The 16,461-nt window shown below is 44.0% G+C and overlaps 1 protein-coding gene across 1 annotated transcript; it reads right to left on the bottom strand.

Annotated features, from left to right (window-relative positions):
• Positions 1 to 7,135: 7,135 nt before the first annotated feature.
• LOC117362894 (motilin receptor-like) lies at positions 7,136 to 11,585 on the bottom strand. The gene is made up of 2 exons (XM_033949983.1): positions 10,820 to 11,585; positions 7,136 to 7,194 (listed from the first exon to the last, which is right to left on the bottom strand). The coding sequence occupies exons 1-2, from the start codon at positions 11,583 to 11,585 to the stop codon at positions 7,136 to 7,138; spliced, it is 825 nt and encodes a 274-aa protein (XP_033805874.1).
• Positions 11,586 to 16,461: the final 4,876 nt, after the last annotated feature.

A 16,461-nucleotide genomic window follows, 5' to 3' on the forward strand; every position in this document is an offset into this window, starting at 1 on the left:
ACTCCGGCGCTCATATAATTCCTATGAGCATCAGAGTATTTACTTCACCGGCCCATGCTAAAAAACTCTAGCACTGTTTAATAAAACCCAGCGTAAGTCATTCATTTTACTTTAGGAGTCAGGTTTTTTTTGAGACCTAGTAGTTTTCTCCTGCTCCTTAGTGCTTCTAGCTCATTTAAAACTAGGGCTGGAATCTAGCACCATAGACCTTCTACCATAAGTCCCTGGGGATTTCTTTTTCGTTATTTCCTATCCTCTCCCAATTCATCTAACCTGTTCATCATAGTAACAGTCGTCAGCCAGGAATTATGCACCAGGCCTTCTCATAGCCCTTGGAACTATGGCCTCTAAATCCAGCCACTAGATGTCACACCACGGTTCAGAGTAGAGAGCTGCACGGGAACGGGGACGACGGGAATCCCGCGGGACCCGCGGGCATCCTGCGGGTTCCCCCTTTGGGTCACGGGGATCCCGTGAGGACGCCCCTAGGGTCGCGGGGATCCCGTGGGGACGCCTCCTAGAGTCGCGGGGATCCCGTGGGGACGCCTCCGAGGGTCGCGGGGTTCCTGCGGGGCTGGATGTACTCAGTCGCGCGGCTCTTCTCCCTACCTTCTCTGCTTGCAGCACAGAGCGAACGGAAGTCTTCCCGACGTCAGCGCTGACGTCGGAGGGGAGGGAGGGCTTAAACAAAGCTGGATGTACTCAGTCGCGCGGCTCTTCTCCCTACCTTCTCTGCTTGCAGCACAGAGCCGAACGGAAGTCTTCCCGACGTCAGCGCTGACGTCGGAGGGGAGGGAGGGCTTAAACAAAGCCCTCCCTCCCTCCGACGTCAGCGCTGACGTCGGGAAGACTTCCGTTTGGCTCTGTGCTGCAGGCAGTGCAGGTAAGGAGGAGAGTAGCCTCGCGGTTCGAGTGGCTACCAAGGGAGGGGGCGGTCCGCCCCGCCACACCCCGCCCCGGTTGCAGCACAGCCGGCCAGGTCCCCTTACTTTTGTGGCACTTCCCCGACCGACCGACCGACAACAGCCCCGGTCCGACAATCCTCCCTGCCCTGTAGCCGCGAATCTAAATTATCTTCTTACAGCAGCTGTAATAAGGTAATTTAGATTCGCAGTTAAGGGCAGGGAGGTTTGTCGGACCGGGGCTGTTGTCAGTCGGTCGGGGAAGTGCCACAAAAGTAAGGGGACCTGGCCGGCTGTACTGCACCCGGGGCGGTAGAGAAGGAGTGGGGAGAAGGACGCTGAAAGGCCATGGGGAAGACGGGAGGAGGGGGGAAGGACTCTGAAAGCACTTGAAGACAGAGGAGGGAGAAGGACGCTGAAAGCACATGAGGAATACAAAGGGGTGGAGAAGGACGCTGAAAGGCCATGGGAAGGGCGGGGGGGGGGGTGAAGGAATCTGAAAGCACTTGTGGAAGACAGAGGGGGGAGAAGGATGCTGAAAGCACATGGGGAAGACAAAGGGGTGGAGAAGGACGCTGAAAGGACATGGGGAAGACAAAGGGGTGGTGAAGGACGCTGAAAGGCCATGGGAAGGGCGGGGGGGGGGAAGGACTCTGAAAGCACTTGTGGAAGATAGAGGGGGGAGAAGGATGCTGAAAGCACATGGGGAAGACAAAGGGGTGGAGAAGGACGCTGAAAGGACATGGGGAAGACGGGGGGGGTGGGTGGAGAAGGACGCTGAAAGGCCATGGGGAAGACAGAGAGGGAGAAGGACGCTGAAAGGACATGGGGAAGCAGAGGGGGGAGAAGGACACTGAAAGCACATGTGGAAGACAGAGGGGGGAGAAGGACGCCGACAGGACATGGGGAAGATGGGGGGGAGAAGGACGCTGAAAGGAAATGGGGAAGAGAGAGTAGGGAGAAGACACTGGCAGGGAAGAAGACAGATGCCAGACTATGGGGGAGCGGAGAGAAGAAGATGGGTGCCAGACCAATTTGGAAGGGGGAAGAAAGGGAGAGGCACAGTAACAGAGCAAATGGAAGATGCAGAAGGAAGAGAGACAGTGGATGGAAGGAATTGAATGAGAACATGAGGAAAGCAGAAACCAGGCAACAAAGGTAGGAAAAGAATTATATTTCTTTTTTTTTATTTTGCTTCAGGATAAAGTAGTATATTAGTTGTGTTGATAAAAATTTATAAACATTAGAGGCTCTGGTAGAAACCCATTTGCAAAGTATGTATTCTTCCCAATTAATATTTTCAAATTAATAAAGTCTTTTTGCTTATTTGTAAATGGGTTTCTACCAGAGCCTTTAATTCAGTAGCATAATTAAATGAAATAACTATTTCTGAAGTTTATATGGACGGGCGGGGACGGAGGGGATTCCTCGCGGGGACGGGTGGGGACGGAGGGGATTCCTCGCGGGGACGGGTGGGGACGGAGGGATTCCTCACGGGGATGGGTGGGGACGGAGGGATTCCTCACGGGGGCGGGTGGGGACGGGTGGGACTTTGGCGGGGACGGGTGGGGACGGGTGGGATTTCTGTCCCCGCGCAACTCTCTAGTTCAGAGATTGAGACTATACTGCCAGATATTGTAACTTCTGCTTCTGTAGGATCACTAGCCCCTGCCATGCCAAGTAGCAGATGTCCTTACCCAGTAATCAAGCGTAGGTCTTCCATTTTGCTTTACCACTGAGCCACCAAGTTGACCCCCAAGTGATTGCACTCTTCAAAATAAAAGCAGTACATAGGGCTAGATTCACTAAGCAAACTGATCGGTTTGCAACCCCTTTGTGACCAGAGTCTTCATTGGCTCCCGGTTTATTTTAGAATTCAATTTAAATGCGCTTGTATTTCTTTTAAAATTCTACATGGTATCTTTAATCCTCTTATTCCTTTATTTTGGAACGTTTACCGATTCTCCTTTGCAAGAGGTATCCAACAATTTAAACTCTCCCTTCCTTCTAAAAAAGGGATTAAAGGAGTCAAGATCTTCAGTCAATCTTTGGTCTTTAAACTCTCTCAATTCTGGAATGATCTCCCCCTCTTTTTTTTTTAATAAGAAGTTCCAGTTCATTTCAATTTTTACGTAAATCTTTAAAAACTACTCTATTTGCCATACATTTTGAAAATTAATTCTTTTCAAATTATGCTATTATCTTCTATTTATCATTTGTAAATCATTCCCTGTTTATTTAATTGCTGTAAACCGAGTCAAGATTTTTCAGAATGATGACTTGGTATGTAAAGTTAAGCTTTAGTTTAGTTTTCCTTCTGGCCCAATTCATTAACCTCTCCTGCGATCCGCTTCCAATCTGTGCATGCAAATGAAGGGAAACGCATGCGAAGTAGACAGGCACGTGATTCACCAAAGAAATTTTTGAATCCGGCTATGCAGGCCAATCAACCCAAGGTGCAACTGCTGAGGACCAGTTGCAAACGTCTTTCCGACTCTCCAGCTCCATTGAAGCCCTGCTCTCTGCACGCCCTGCTCTCTGCTGTCTCGAATCTCTGCTGCCTGCCACCCCAGTGCCCTTTCCCAGATCTTTCCTGCCTACTCTGCCCCGAATCACCGCCCTGCTCTGCCCTGATCTCTCCTGCCTGCTCTGCCCTGAATCACTGCCATGGGCTCGCTGGGCTACAAAAAAGTGAAAAAAAAAAAGTTGAAAGCTCAGAGGGGTCTTAGACACATGCACAGACCATCTACAGATGGTCTGCAAATGTGCGGGATCGCACACTAGCGATCCGTGTCGACAGATGAGGGCGTTCCTCCGATCACTCTCATTTGAATTTTTTCCTGTTATGAATTCATCGGGCCTGCTGAAATTGGCCACAGATCACCTATGGAAGACAGGTTAGTGAATCTAGCCCAAAGTTCCCATAAACTGCAGCCAATTTGTTGCATTCCTTTCTAAGATAAGTAGACTAAAAATGTTCTAACTGTAGTGTAGCAAAGTTGTTCTCACCAACCTAGTCCTCTATTCAGCCCCATAGAATTTTACAGTTTTTACAGATATACCGGTACATTTGAAACACATTTTTCATTAGTTATGAAGAATTCCTGGCACTGCGGTAAGGTTGATTTTCAGATTGAAAAGAACCGATCACATATCACAGTATTATCACAAACTGCAATGACCGACAATGGAAGCTAGAGTAATTGTCAAGTTGGGTTGTATCTGTCAAGTTAGGTTGTATCTATTTTAAAGCTTTGAATAGACTTTTACCCAGTTATCTCCTTGACCACTTCAAATTTGAAAACAGAAAACATCTACGTGAAGTACGATTCTTTGACTTTCCATCAGTAAAGGGATGTGTTTATAGACGATTCTTTGGTAAAATTTTAGCTTACCAGGCGGCTATGTGGGAGAAACAAGTTAGTGCTCACATATCACTTTCTACTTGGCCTTCAGAAAGTTGTTCAAAACATATTTGTTCAGCAAATATTTTGATTAATTGGTATGATCATACTATGACTGATTAGTATTTCTTGGTTTGTTAACCGCGCTGAATGCGGTATGTAAGAATCTATGTTATGTTTTGTTACATTAAAGCAAAAATACAATTCACTCCATTATAACACGACCACACAACAGGTGCCAAGAAAAGGTAATCCTTAAACGAAAGAAAAGTCTCAAACAAACGGAGAGGTGTACCCACACTCTTCCACCCAAGCATCATAGGCAAAAAACTTTCGCATAGGCTAAATACTGGCAGGTGAGTACAGGTGGGATGTTATGTTACATGTCAGTCATGAACATTTCCTGCCTGAATTCTGTATTTGCAAATAAGCAAACATCATTAAAGCTAATGTTCGATCCCAGAACTTGCAGACTTCAAAGGAGTTAAGATGCATTTCAAGACTATTTGCTTCCTGTGAAATTGAAATGCAACTTTGGGAGTCTACTACTATTAATAATCATTTCTATAGTGCTAGATAGATATAGCTCAGAGATAGCACATGAAAGATGCACTTACCCCAAATATCAACGATTCGCTTCTTGTTCTTATCTTCTCTACATGCAGCACTAGGCACCCTAATCCTGTTATGTAGTATTTTGCCTAGGAAAGCATTAAGAATATTTAAAGATGAACAAAAAATAAGTGGGGAAGGGACCGTGCACATCAACCTTTGGGCAATTATAATTTATTGAAAATAATCTTAACAAATATCATATATGTAAAATATGTAAAACACCAAGCCATGAATAGAGTCTTTTCACCCATATCTTTGGACCCAACACGGTCCATGTTTCGGCTTCCACTAGAAAGCATTCCTCAGGGGTAGACTGTAAATTGTAGACTTGTGATCCAGTAGATGGCAATGATATAGTTTATATCAGGGATGTTAAAATCCCTCCTTGAGGGCCGCAATCCAGTCGGGTTTTCAGGATTTCCCCAATGAATATGCATTGAAAGCAGTGCATGCACATAGATCTCATGCATATTCATTGGGGAAATCCTAAAAACCCGACTGGATTGCGGTCCTCAAGGAGGGACTTTGAGACCCCTGGTTTATATGAAGGAATGGCTCAGGCTTATAATACTACACTAAAAGATTCAATCCAAACACTGCATGGACAAGACTGTCAGCATTTGAATATCATAAATTCAGGGGACATGGTATCTTCTCACATGTACTCAGTTTTTGGAGCAATATTAGGATGAGCCCCGCAAACTCCCCTAATACCTACAATACCCACCTAATAGCTCAATAGCCCTTATGGCTACAGGTAGCACCTATATGGTTTTGGTGGCCTGAGGCTTTTGGGCTTGGGTCCTCCTCTGTATGGTTCACTAGCCCACCATTAGACTATTTAAGACACTTGTGTGCTACTGTACTAAGCCTTCCTCCATGGAAGATGCTGCTGTCTTAGAGAAAGGTATGTAAAGTACTCTCCTGAAATTCATGGGGGTCCCATTCCAGGAGCACCCGTAAATTTTGAAAAACTGCAAATGCGGTTTAGGAAAGGATCGGAGGCAGGAGAGGGCAGCTGGGGCGCCAATGGGTGCTGAAAATCAGGTGCGGGATCATTCTGAGCATTTTCTGACCACCTCTTCTGGGCACTAAAGTCAGGCTACATCAGTCAGGAGCTGCTTTGACACGCTATCTGGCTACAATAGCATTAATCTAAGTTAAATACCATTAGCATTAAGAATAGAAATGAGTTAAGAGAATTTGGAATGAATTGAAATGAAAAGGAGAATTTAATATTTATTATGAAATTAATATAAAATTATATAAAACAAACAAAAAAAAGTACAGCTATATCACATAATTGGGTAGAATCAGTGAAGAGTGCTGCCACGCTGTTCCTGTTTGGACAGGGTGGTGTTGTGATATTAAATAAATTATATCGGCATGATAGAATGAATTTTTGTATGATAAGTTCCATCTAGGACATCCTGCAAAATCTTCGATTATCGCTGCAAGACATCTAAGTTTAAGCCACCCCTAAGCCTGCCCATAGCTCACCTCCCAACACAACCCTTTAAACAAGGAGTGTCCAACCTGTGGCCCGAGGGCCACATGCGGCCCAGTAAAGTATTTTATGTGGCCCCGGTCGAGGGTGATGCAGTGTTTTCCTCTGCTGTCCCCAGGTGTTTACCGTCTTGCCGGCTCCCTCCTCTGTCTTGCTGCAGCATTTTCGGCCAATGCGGCCTAGAGAAGCCAAAAGGTTGGACACCCCTGCTTTAAACTCTACACATTATTACCACAACACCTTCGGGAAGAAACCTCTACAGACAAATTTAAATCGAATTAAAAAACATGCCTACAATTTATAACTCTCCTATCAACAAAGAATTTCGAAGGAAGCCCAAATCTCTCCTACTGTACTTACCTTTCCTTGTTTTTCTGTCCTATTACAAATTGTATTTCCTCCCTCTCTCCACATGTATCAAGTAGTATTGTCATTCTTTATTTCTTAAAGTCATGTCTTAAAATCATTGATTTTAAAATTTTATATTTTACCTATTTTGTTCATCGTGTAGAAAATTGTATTTTAAGCTGTATATCAAATTTTAAATAAACTTGAAACTTGAAAAGTGGTTTTGAAAATCGGCACTTGGATATCCCAGAGATTAGGATGTCCATGTGCCGACTTAGGCGCTTTTTATAGACATTTCAAAGTTTTGATTATGGCACAGATTTGCTGAACAAATTCAATCAATACAATCTAAGCTAATGCTACACTTGTGGTTTCTGTTTGTTTATGGCTCTGATAATTATTTTGACAATGACAAAATCTGTGGAATAAATGGATTAAGAAGCTGAACACATAAAAAGCAAAAGATCAGAGGAGCCCGTAGGCATTACAAAGAAAGCCATGAATTCTATCTTCATCATCTGTACATACATACAGCTTCTTCGGGTTTCCAAACTTGGTTTCCAGGATCTCCCCATGAAAATTTATGAGAGAGCGCTGCATGCACTGCTTCTACTTCATGCAAATCTCTCTCTTGAATTTCATAAAATACAACAATTCAACGCAACAATTAATCTAATGCCATTTAAGCCCTTCCCCCCTCCCCCAACAAAATTGTAAAAGTAGACGAATTGGGAGTTCAAACCAGAAAGACAAGTCAATGTATTCTACAATAGTCAAGGTTTTTTTCAAGGTTTATTAATATTTGATGAATCGCGAAATCTGTTTACAAAGCGATGTACACAATTATAAAATAGAGTAAGATTATAAAAATACACAATTCATGAACATTTAAAATTAAGACAGGACAGACTTTAGTTGGGAGGGAAGGGGGGTAAAAAGTTACATCTGTTATATCAAGAAAAACAAATAAGGGAAAAACAAAAGGAAGCAGGGTAGTTAAAAAATTAAAAGTATCATAAAAGTCAAAAGAGTTTTAAATGTTAAAAGCATCTTTAAAAAGGTGCGTTTTTAAGGATTTTTTAAAAGAAGGGATATCTTTTTCGTTTTTAATGTGTTGTGGCAGAGAGTTCCACCATTGAGGACCAATTACAGAAAACATGTCAGATCTTCGTGTACCTATTATTTTTAGAGAAGGTACAGCCAATAGATTTTGAGAAGATGATCTGAGTGTACGTGCAGAACTGTGGGGAATTAACATTCTTGCTATAAACTGGGGTTCGTTGTAAGACAAGGTTTTAAATATAAGCAGCATGACCTTAAACAGTATGCGATGACTGATGGGGAGCCAGTGAGCGTCAATAAATAGTGGTGTAACATGATCATATTTTCTAGCGTTATAGATCAATTTAATAGCAGTATTTTGGATAATACTGCCCAAACCCTCTTAAAATATTGAACTGAACATCGCCTAACACCAGTTGTTTCTTCATATTTATGCGTAAGACAGACTCCCGCCCGCCATGCAGGAAAAGAAAGAACTGTACTATTTTTCCATTCTGATAAAACATGTTGAATTTCTAGACCCATAAGAACATCAAATAATTTGGCCTTATATTTTTTAACTAAATGCGATAAGATAGTAGAACACAAAATGACAATTTCATAAGTCAGCTCTGTACAGAATCCAAAGATTTCTTGCACTCGTTGCCAGACTTCCCCTCCACCGCCTTCGTCTCCACCATGAGCAGCAACTTGCAACATGCTCTTCATGATCTCAATGGCTGTCTTCTGACGTCACTTCCTATGCACGGCACCCAGAAGTGGCATCAGAGGGAGAGCCGACGCAATTGCAAGGAGCACGTTGAAGGTATTACTCAGGGTGGTGAACAACTAGAGGTACACTTCCCCCTCCCTATTCGCGGTTTCGGCACTTGCAATTTCACATATTTGTGATTTTTGGGGGGAGGGGAAAACCCCCTCCCCATAGTTTAGCTTTCCCCCCAGCATCCCGACCTTACCTGGTGGTCTAGCGGGCTTTCGGGACAGGAGCAATCTTCCTATGCTCCTGCCCCATGTAGATCGCCAATAGGAAATGGCTGCCATAAGCTCTCGTCATAGTTTCGAGAGACTACGGGAACTCACAGCAGTCATTTCCTATTGGCGATTTGCATGGGGCAGGAGAATAGGAAGATTGCTCCTGCCCTGAAAGCCTGCTAGACCACTGTTTTCAACCGCCGGTCCGCGGACTGGTGTCGGTCCGCAGGAAATTTCTGCTGGTCCGTGCATGGCCGGCAAGATTAAAGTGACCATAGGTCCGTTTTCAGACCTCCTGTCCTGTTGTCCCCACACACAGCTTCGGATCTGTGCTCGGGGACAACGGGACAGGCGATCCTTTCCCCAGGTCCCCTTCTCTTACCGCCCTGCTGCTGCTGCTAAAGTCGACAGGAAGTCTTCTTTCCGACGTCAATTCTGACGTTGGAGAGGACGTTCTGGGCCAGCCAATCGTTGCCTGGCTGGCCCGGAATGTCCTCTCTGATGTCAGAATTGGCGTCAGAAAGAAGACTTCCTGTCGGCTTTAGCAGCAGCAGTAGGGCGGTAAGAGCAGGGGAAAGGAAGGAGGGAGGCTTTTTTTTTTTTTTTTTTTTGCGGGACAGGGAGGGAAGGAGGTAGGCAGGCAAGTAGGCTAGCTTTGGCCAGAGAGGGAGGGAAAGAGGAGACAGGCAGGCAGGCTGGCTTCGGGGGTGGGGGTGGGACAAAGTGTGGAAGGCAATGAGAGGGACATAGCACTGAGGGCACTAAAGACAGTAAGGGACATTAAGGACATGGGAAGGAGGCACTGGGGGCACTAAAGATAGGAAGGGGCACTAAAGACATGGGAAGGAAGCACTGGGTGCACTAAAGACATGAGAAGGAAGCACTGGGGGCACTAAAGACATGGGAAGGAGGCACTAGGGGCACTAAAGACATGGGAAGGAGGCACTGGGGGCACTAAGGACATAGGAAGGAAAGAGGGAGGGAATAGAAAGGGACAATTCTTGGGACTGAGTGCAGAAAGAAAGAAATGAAAGAAAGAATACAGACAGAAGGAAACGCAACCAGAGACTCATGAAATCACCAGACAGCAAAGATAAGAAAAATGATTTTATTTTCAATTTAGTGATCAAAACGTGTCAGTTTTGAGAATTTATATCTGCTGTCTATATTTTGCACTATAGTTACTGAGGTGACCGAGCTCGCCGAGATGGGGCGGAAACGGGGTTTTTAAATTTTAGTCCTAGTAGTTTGCCGGTCCACAATATAATTTTTTATTTCTTCCGGTCCACGGGTGTAAAAAGGTTGAAAAACACTGTGCTAGACCACCAGGTAAGGCCAGGATGCCGGGGGGAAGGTGGGGTGGGTCAGAGCCGGCCAATAAGATATTCGCATTTTTTCTTAATTTGCGGTCTGGCTCTGCCCCTATCCCCCGCGAATAACGAGGGAGAAGTGTACAGGGAAGGGAAGGGCTGGTGTGCATGTGGCTAGGGTAGGAGGAGAGGTGTCGGTGCCCCTACCACATGGCGCCTGGGGCAGGCAACTCCCCTCACCCCCCCTTACTATGACACTGTACGGTACACCATCAATAGCACGCAGGAGATTGGCGCACTGACAATTTCTCTCCTTCACATGCATGCACTAAGTGCGGGCATGAACGAGTGGGAATTATCAAGGCAGATATGTAAGTACAGTGTGGCGGGTTTTGGGGAAAGATTGCTTCGGCAATGAACACCCCCCCTCAATCAGAGGGTGAGTGTTTGGGGGGTTCCACCCCTCAGAGCGCAAAATGCCTTGTAAGTTTAGGGGGGTCCCCCTACTCCCCCTCAACCACAGCGTGAGTGTAGTGGGGGTTCCCCCCCACCCCCTCAGACCACATAAAGGAAGGAATAGGGCAGCATGCACTTGTCCTGCGCGCAAATGTCAAGGCGTGATTGTCAGCGTGCCAATGTCTGGTGCGCTTTTGACGGTTCACCTCACTATACAAATAGCAATAAAAGTGTGCCACTTACCCCAGAGCCTAACTGTATGCTTATGATTTCTGAACTCTTTGCTTGCAGCCACGGACTCTCTAATTCTGTCCTTCTTCCATAATGTTCTCCCTATGCAGCCGTAAAGTATATTTAGGCAGAACATGGGAATAAAGAAATAAATGGTGGTCACCCAAAGCAAAATGTTCAGAAGACCAGATTCCTTGGCATATCTGGTGTCTTTGCATTCCAAGCTAGATTCAGAGGGGTCTGTGAAGTTTTTCGGTTCCATCCCAGCCAGAAAAAAAAAAGGTCCGGCAGAGAGCAAGGCGAAAGTCCATAGGAAAATGATCACCACCTTTACTCTTCTCTTGGTGATGAACACTTTAGCTTTCAGGGGGAAGCAGATAGCCAAGTATCTTTCAATGCTCAATGCCGTTATGTGCAGGATGGTAGAATAAGTGCATCCTTCGCCAATAAAATAGAAGAATCTGCACAGGAAGTCCCCAAATATCCAAGGTTTGGATCGCCAAAGACGGTAGAGATCAAAGGGAAGGCAGAAAAGGATAATCATATCTGACATAGCCATGCTAGACAAGTAGAAATTGGTGGTAGTTTTCATGTCCTTATATCTTCCGATAGTCAGTATGGTAATAATGTTCCCAGTGACACCAACAATCCACAAAATGATGCAGATGGTGGTCACAGGGATCAAAACAGTGAGTGGGAAAAAGGAACAAAGGGTTTCCGTACAAGGAGGAATATCCAGGTCATCATAACCAGTGCTGCTGTTAGATCTGTTCTTCATTGTGTGACACAGAAGAAATGCAACGCGAAGAGGAAAGCAACTTGAACAGACTGAGAACGATGAAAGCAAATGAGCCTCCAGGGCACAACCCACTTAACTCTGGTTCAGATCCTCAGTTATTACTCACGAAGTGACCAATGAAATCCCAAACTACCCAGTGCTGCAGATTATGTCACTGGCCTCTTCTTGATATTAAGGAAGGGTCCCAAGAACCTGGACTGTTTGACCAGCTGCTTTTCACTTGCGATGCATTTAAGACGTTGATCAAGGGCTGACCTGCACTTCTTGTCTGCGGAACCGAGCTGAGATGAAGACAGCCAGAAGCAAGTGGACTTTCCAGATTCGCCCTCCAGTTTTCAGGCAAGCGGTCTATGAGCCTCCGTGTTCAATTCCTACTTGTAGAAAGAAATGCTCTGAAGGCAGCAAAGCCTTCTCCTCCCCTTTTTGTATCCTGTGTTTGCCTGGCTCTGATATGACCTGATCAAAACCTCAAGGGTGTGTTGCTGTAAAGTGTGATTACAGCAGAACTACACAGTGACTGCACATACGCTTCAGACAGCAGCTAATACGAGCTAAAGACAATTTATAGCATGAGTTCTTCAGTCTGCACCAGTGGTTCCCAAACCTGTCCTAGAGGACCCCCAGGCCGGTCGGGTTTTCAGGTTAGCCCTAATGAATATGCATGGAGCAGATTTGCATGCCTGGCACCTCCATTATATGCACATCTCTCTCATGCATATTCATTAGGACTATCCTGAAAATCCGACTGGCCTGGGGGGGGTCCTCCAGGACAGGTTTGGGAACCACTGGTCTACACTAACCCCCTCTTTTACTAAGGTGCGCTAATCGAATTAGCGCGCGCTAAACGCTAACACGTCCATAGACTAAGGGCTCCTTTTATCAAGGCGCGCTCCGGGGATTAGCGCGCCGGACATTTCATCATGCGCTAACCCCCGCGGCAGCCTAAAATCCTAACGTTAAACTGCTACCGCGCCTTTGTAAAAGGACCCCTAATATGCACACGTTAGCGTTTAGCGCGCGCTAATCAGTTAGCGCACCTTAATAAAAGAGGGGGTAAGTGGCTGGCAGTCAAGCAGGCTCAAGCCAAATGCATAATATGAAACATGCACAGAAAAATTAACTCTTCTTCAAAGGCTAGGAGTGGTTTACACAGTCCTTTATAAGGTATTCATTCAAAACAAATTTTATTCATAATAAATAATATTTTGAAAACATTCGCTGAGTGCATGTTTGTTCGTGTTCATGTTTTATTACGATTTAAAATACTGCCTTTCCTGACACACGTCAGAGTGATTTACTTTTGCAATGTGTAGTAGTTCTTTTGTTTTTTGAATTTTAATTTTAATAAATGTACACAACTATACAAGATACGAGAAACCAAGAAAACAATGAACATAATCTTAAAATATATATACAGAAATCCCATCAAGCCCTCATCATTGGAAAGGGAGTGCATCAATATTACAAGAGAATAAAAGAAAGTAAAATGATATCAATAATTAATTCCTTATAAAGAAATCTTCAAGAAAAACAGAAAGAAGTCATTTCCCCTTGTGATTTAAGGAATTGGTCTAATTGAATTGGATCCCCACAAAAATAATTTTTATTCTGAAATATTATTAAACATTTACAGGGGGGAAAAAAGTGACTCCAGATCCCACAGCTCTAGATTTCAGGGCTAAAAAAGCAATGTGCAGTAGTTAGTATGATAATCTGACAGGACAGAAACTACATTCATTCTGCTGCCCCTCAATATCTCTCCTCACTTCTGTCTCCTTATACACCTCCCAGAGAACTCCGTTCCTCAGATAAGTCACTCTTAGCATTACCCTTCTCCTCCACTGCAAATTCCAGACTTTGTTCCTTTCATCTAGCTGCCCCCTATGTCTGGAATAAATTACCCGAGTTTGTCCGTCAAGCCCCTTCCTTTCCCTTGTTTAAAAGCAGACTGAAAACCCACTTTTCTTGATATAGCTTTCATTCCTTAATCCGACTCCTCTGCCCTCCAACCCAGCCCGCTGATTAATTGGTCCCCTTAACTGTATCCATGACATCCTGTTTGTCTGTCTTGCCTGTTAGATTGTAAGCTCTTTCGAGCAGGGACTGTTTTCTTATTCTTTGTGACTCTGTGCAGCTCTGCGAGCATCTTGTAGCACTATAGAAATAATAGTAGCAGTAGTAGTGTGAAGAGTTCAGTCTTTAGGGAGCAGAGCTGAGATTGTGATGTCATAATGCCTCATTCCACCAATAAGAGCCAACCTCATCAGTGATGTCACAATGGCTTGATTGTCCTGTACTCCCCTCTGCCTCCAACCCAGCCAGCAGATTAACCGTTCCCCTTAACTGTATCCATGACATCCTGTTTGTCTGTCTTGCCTGTTAGATTGTAAGCTCTTTCGAGCAGGGACTGTTTTCTTATTCTTTGTGACTCTGTGCAGCTCTGCGAGCATCTTGTAGCACTATAGAAATAATAGTAGCAGTAGTAGTGTGAAGAGTTCAGTCTTTAGGGAGCAGAGCTGAGATTGTGATGTCATAATGCCTCATTCCACCAATAAGAGCCAACCTCATCAGTGATGTCACAATGGCTTGATTGTCCTGTACTCCCCTCTGCCTCCAACCCAGCCAGCAGATTAACAGTTCCCCTTAACTGTATCCATGACATCCTGTTTGTCTGTGTTGGCTGTTTAGATTGTAAGCTCTTTCGAGCAGGGACTGTTTCTTCTTCTTTGTGACTCTGTTCAGCCCTGCGTGTGACTGGTAGTGCTAATTAATAGTAATAGTATAATAAGAACAAAAGAAAGGTTTTTCTGCTATTTGCTGTTATCTCTTTCTAAATATTACATGTATAAACTGTAAACTCAGATCAGCATTTCTTACAATTTCTGCCAAGATGATTAAATAAAACACAGATATTTAGTGAGTGGTGCTGAATATCTAGCTAGAGAAGATGGCATTACACTATCCACATAGCAACAATATTCCTAACATAGTAAATGACGGCAGATAAAAACCTGAATGGTCCATCCAGTCTGCTCAGTAATCACATGCATGACAATTTCATGATTAAATTAAAATGTCTTTTTTCTTTGTTATTTCTGGGCCATAGACCTTCAATGTCTACCTGATACTGTCCTTAGGTTCCATCTACTGGAGTTGCCATTGAAGCTCGCTCTAGCCTAGCCAAACCATCTCCTTTGCTGGATTCGGACTGTGAAAGTTTGCTCATTCATATTCTAATTAGCGATCCTCTGTGTTCATCCCACACATTTTTGAATTCCATTACAGTTTTCCTCTCCACTACCTCCCTCGGGAGAGCATTCCAGGCATCCAGCACCCTCTCTGTAAAAAAGAATTTCCTAACATTACTCTTAAGTCTACCATCTCTCAACCTCAATTTATGTCTATATACCAATTTCCCTTCTCTGGAAAAGATTTGGTCCTGTATTAATACCTATACAGTTTTGCCGACTCTCCCAAATGGTGCTATGATGCCCTGGGATGCTGCGGAAGAAGAGGCAAACTTGCTGCCAGTCTGGCACTCCACTTCCCTTCCCACAACGGGAAACCTCTCTCTCTTCCTCAAGCTGCAGATTCTAATCTTTAGGCTGCTGGATGCCTAAATGTACTGCCTTTGACCACTTCTCAATAAATACCCCTTTTTCCTCTGGACACACAGTGGCAGTCAAGAGGCCTAAAATGTCTCTAGATACATCTAAAAACCCGTTTTGATTATCGGCACTTGGACAACCGGTCTTTTAGATCATCCAAGTGCCGATTTAGGTGGGTTTTTAGATGTATTTTTGTTTCGATTATGTACCTCTAAAGGTTCCTTGAACCAAAAACGTTTGGGAACCGCTGCACTATTGGAATAACTTGACACTCCGTTCACACATTGCCTGGCATTACCCAGAGAGTGATCAGTGTCGAAAGGAAATTCAACTGCACTGTATGGCTAGTGCCACTGAAAATCTGCAGATAATGCTGGCTAAGGGAACTGTTTAGATAATAGCTACTGTTATCCAATAATTTCTTTCAGATATCATGTCCAGTGTGTATGTCTGATTTTGAAGGGTTGTTGTGGGTGTGAGTTAATTGTGAAGTGGTATTTGAACAGGTGCTCATTATCAAAACAAATGGACATCTCAAAATGCCCCCCAAATGTCAATCTGTCTAAATAATCCAAATTGTGATTTTGGAACTGCAAATAGATTATTAGTAATTATCAGGAAAAGAATGGAAAACAAAGATGAAAATGTTATAATGCTCTATAGTATGGCCGCAGTTCGAATACTGTGCAGGTCTGGATGCTATATCTCAAAAAAGATATAGTGAAATTAGAAAAGGTACAGAGATGGGCGATGAAAGTGATAAAAGGAATGGGATGACTTCCCTATGAGGAAAGGCTAAAGCGGCTAAGGCTCTGCAGCTTGGAGTACAGACGGCTCATGGGTGATCTGATAGAAGTCTATAAAATACTGAGTGGCATAGAAAGTGTAGATATGAATCGTTTGTTCACACTTTCAAAAAATACTAGGACTAGGGAGCATGCGATGAAGCTACTAAGTAGTAGATTTAAAACAAACCGGAGAAAATATTTCTTCACACAGTGTGTAATTGAACTCTGGAATTCATTGCCAGAGAATGTGGTAAAATCAGTTAGCTTAGCGGGGTTTAAGAAAAGCTTGGATAATTTCCTAAAAGAGAAGTCCATAGGCCATTATTGAGATAGCTTGAGAAAATCCACTGCTTATTCCTAGGATAATCATCATAAAATCTATTTTGCTACTTGGGATCTAGCCAGGTATTTGAGACCTGGGTTAGCCACTGTTGGAAACAGGATACTGGGCTCGATGGA

This window comes from Geotrypetes seraphini, chromosome 6, assembly GCF_902459505.1.
Source record: "Geotrypetes seraphini chromosome 6, aGeoSer1.1, whole genome shotgun sequence".
Lineage (NCBI taxonomy): Eukaryota > Metazoa > Chordata > Amphibia > Gymnophiona > Dermophiidae > Geotrypetes > Geotrypetes seraphini.

Bases quoted from the DNA above. Each gene is read 5' to 3' on its own strand.
- LOC117362894 (XM_033949983.1), bottom strand. From the start codon at position 11,585: ATGAAGAACAGATCTAACAGCAGCACTGGTTATGATGACCTGGATATT. The intron at 7,195-10,819 runs GTAAGTGGCACA...TTTATTCCACAG, and splicing joins GCATACAGTTAGGCTCTGGG to ATTTTGTCATTGTCAAAATA.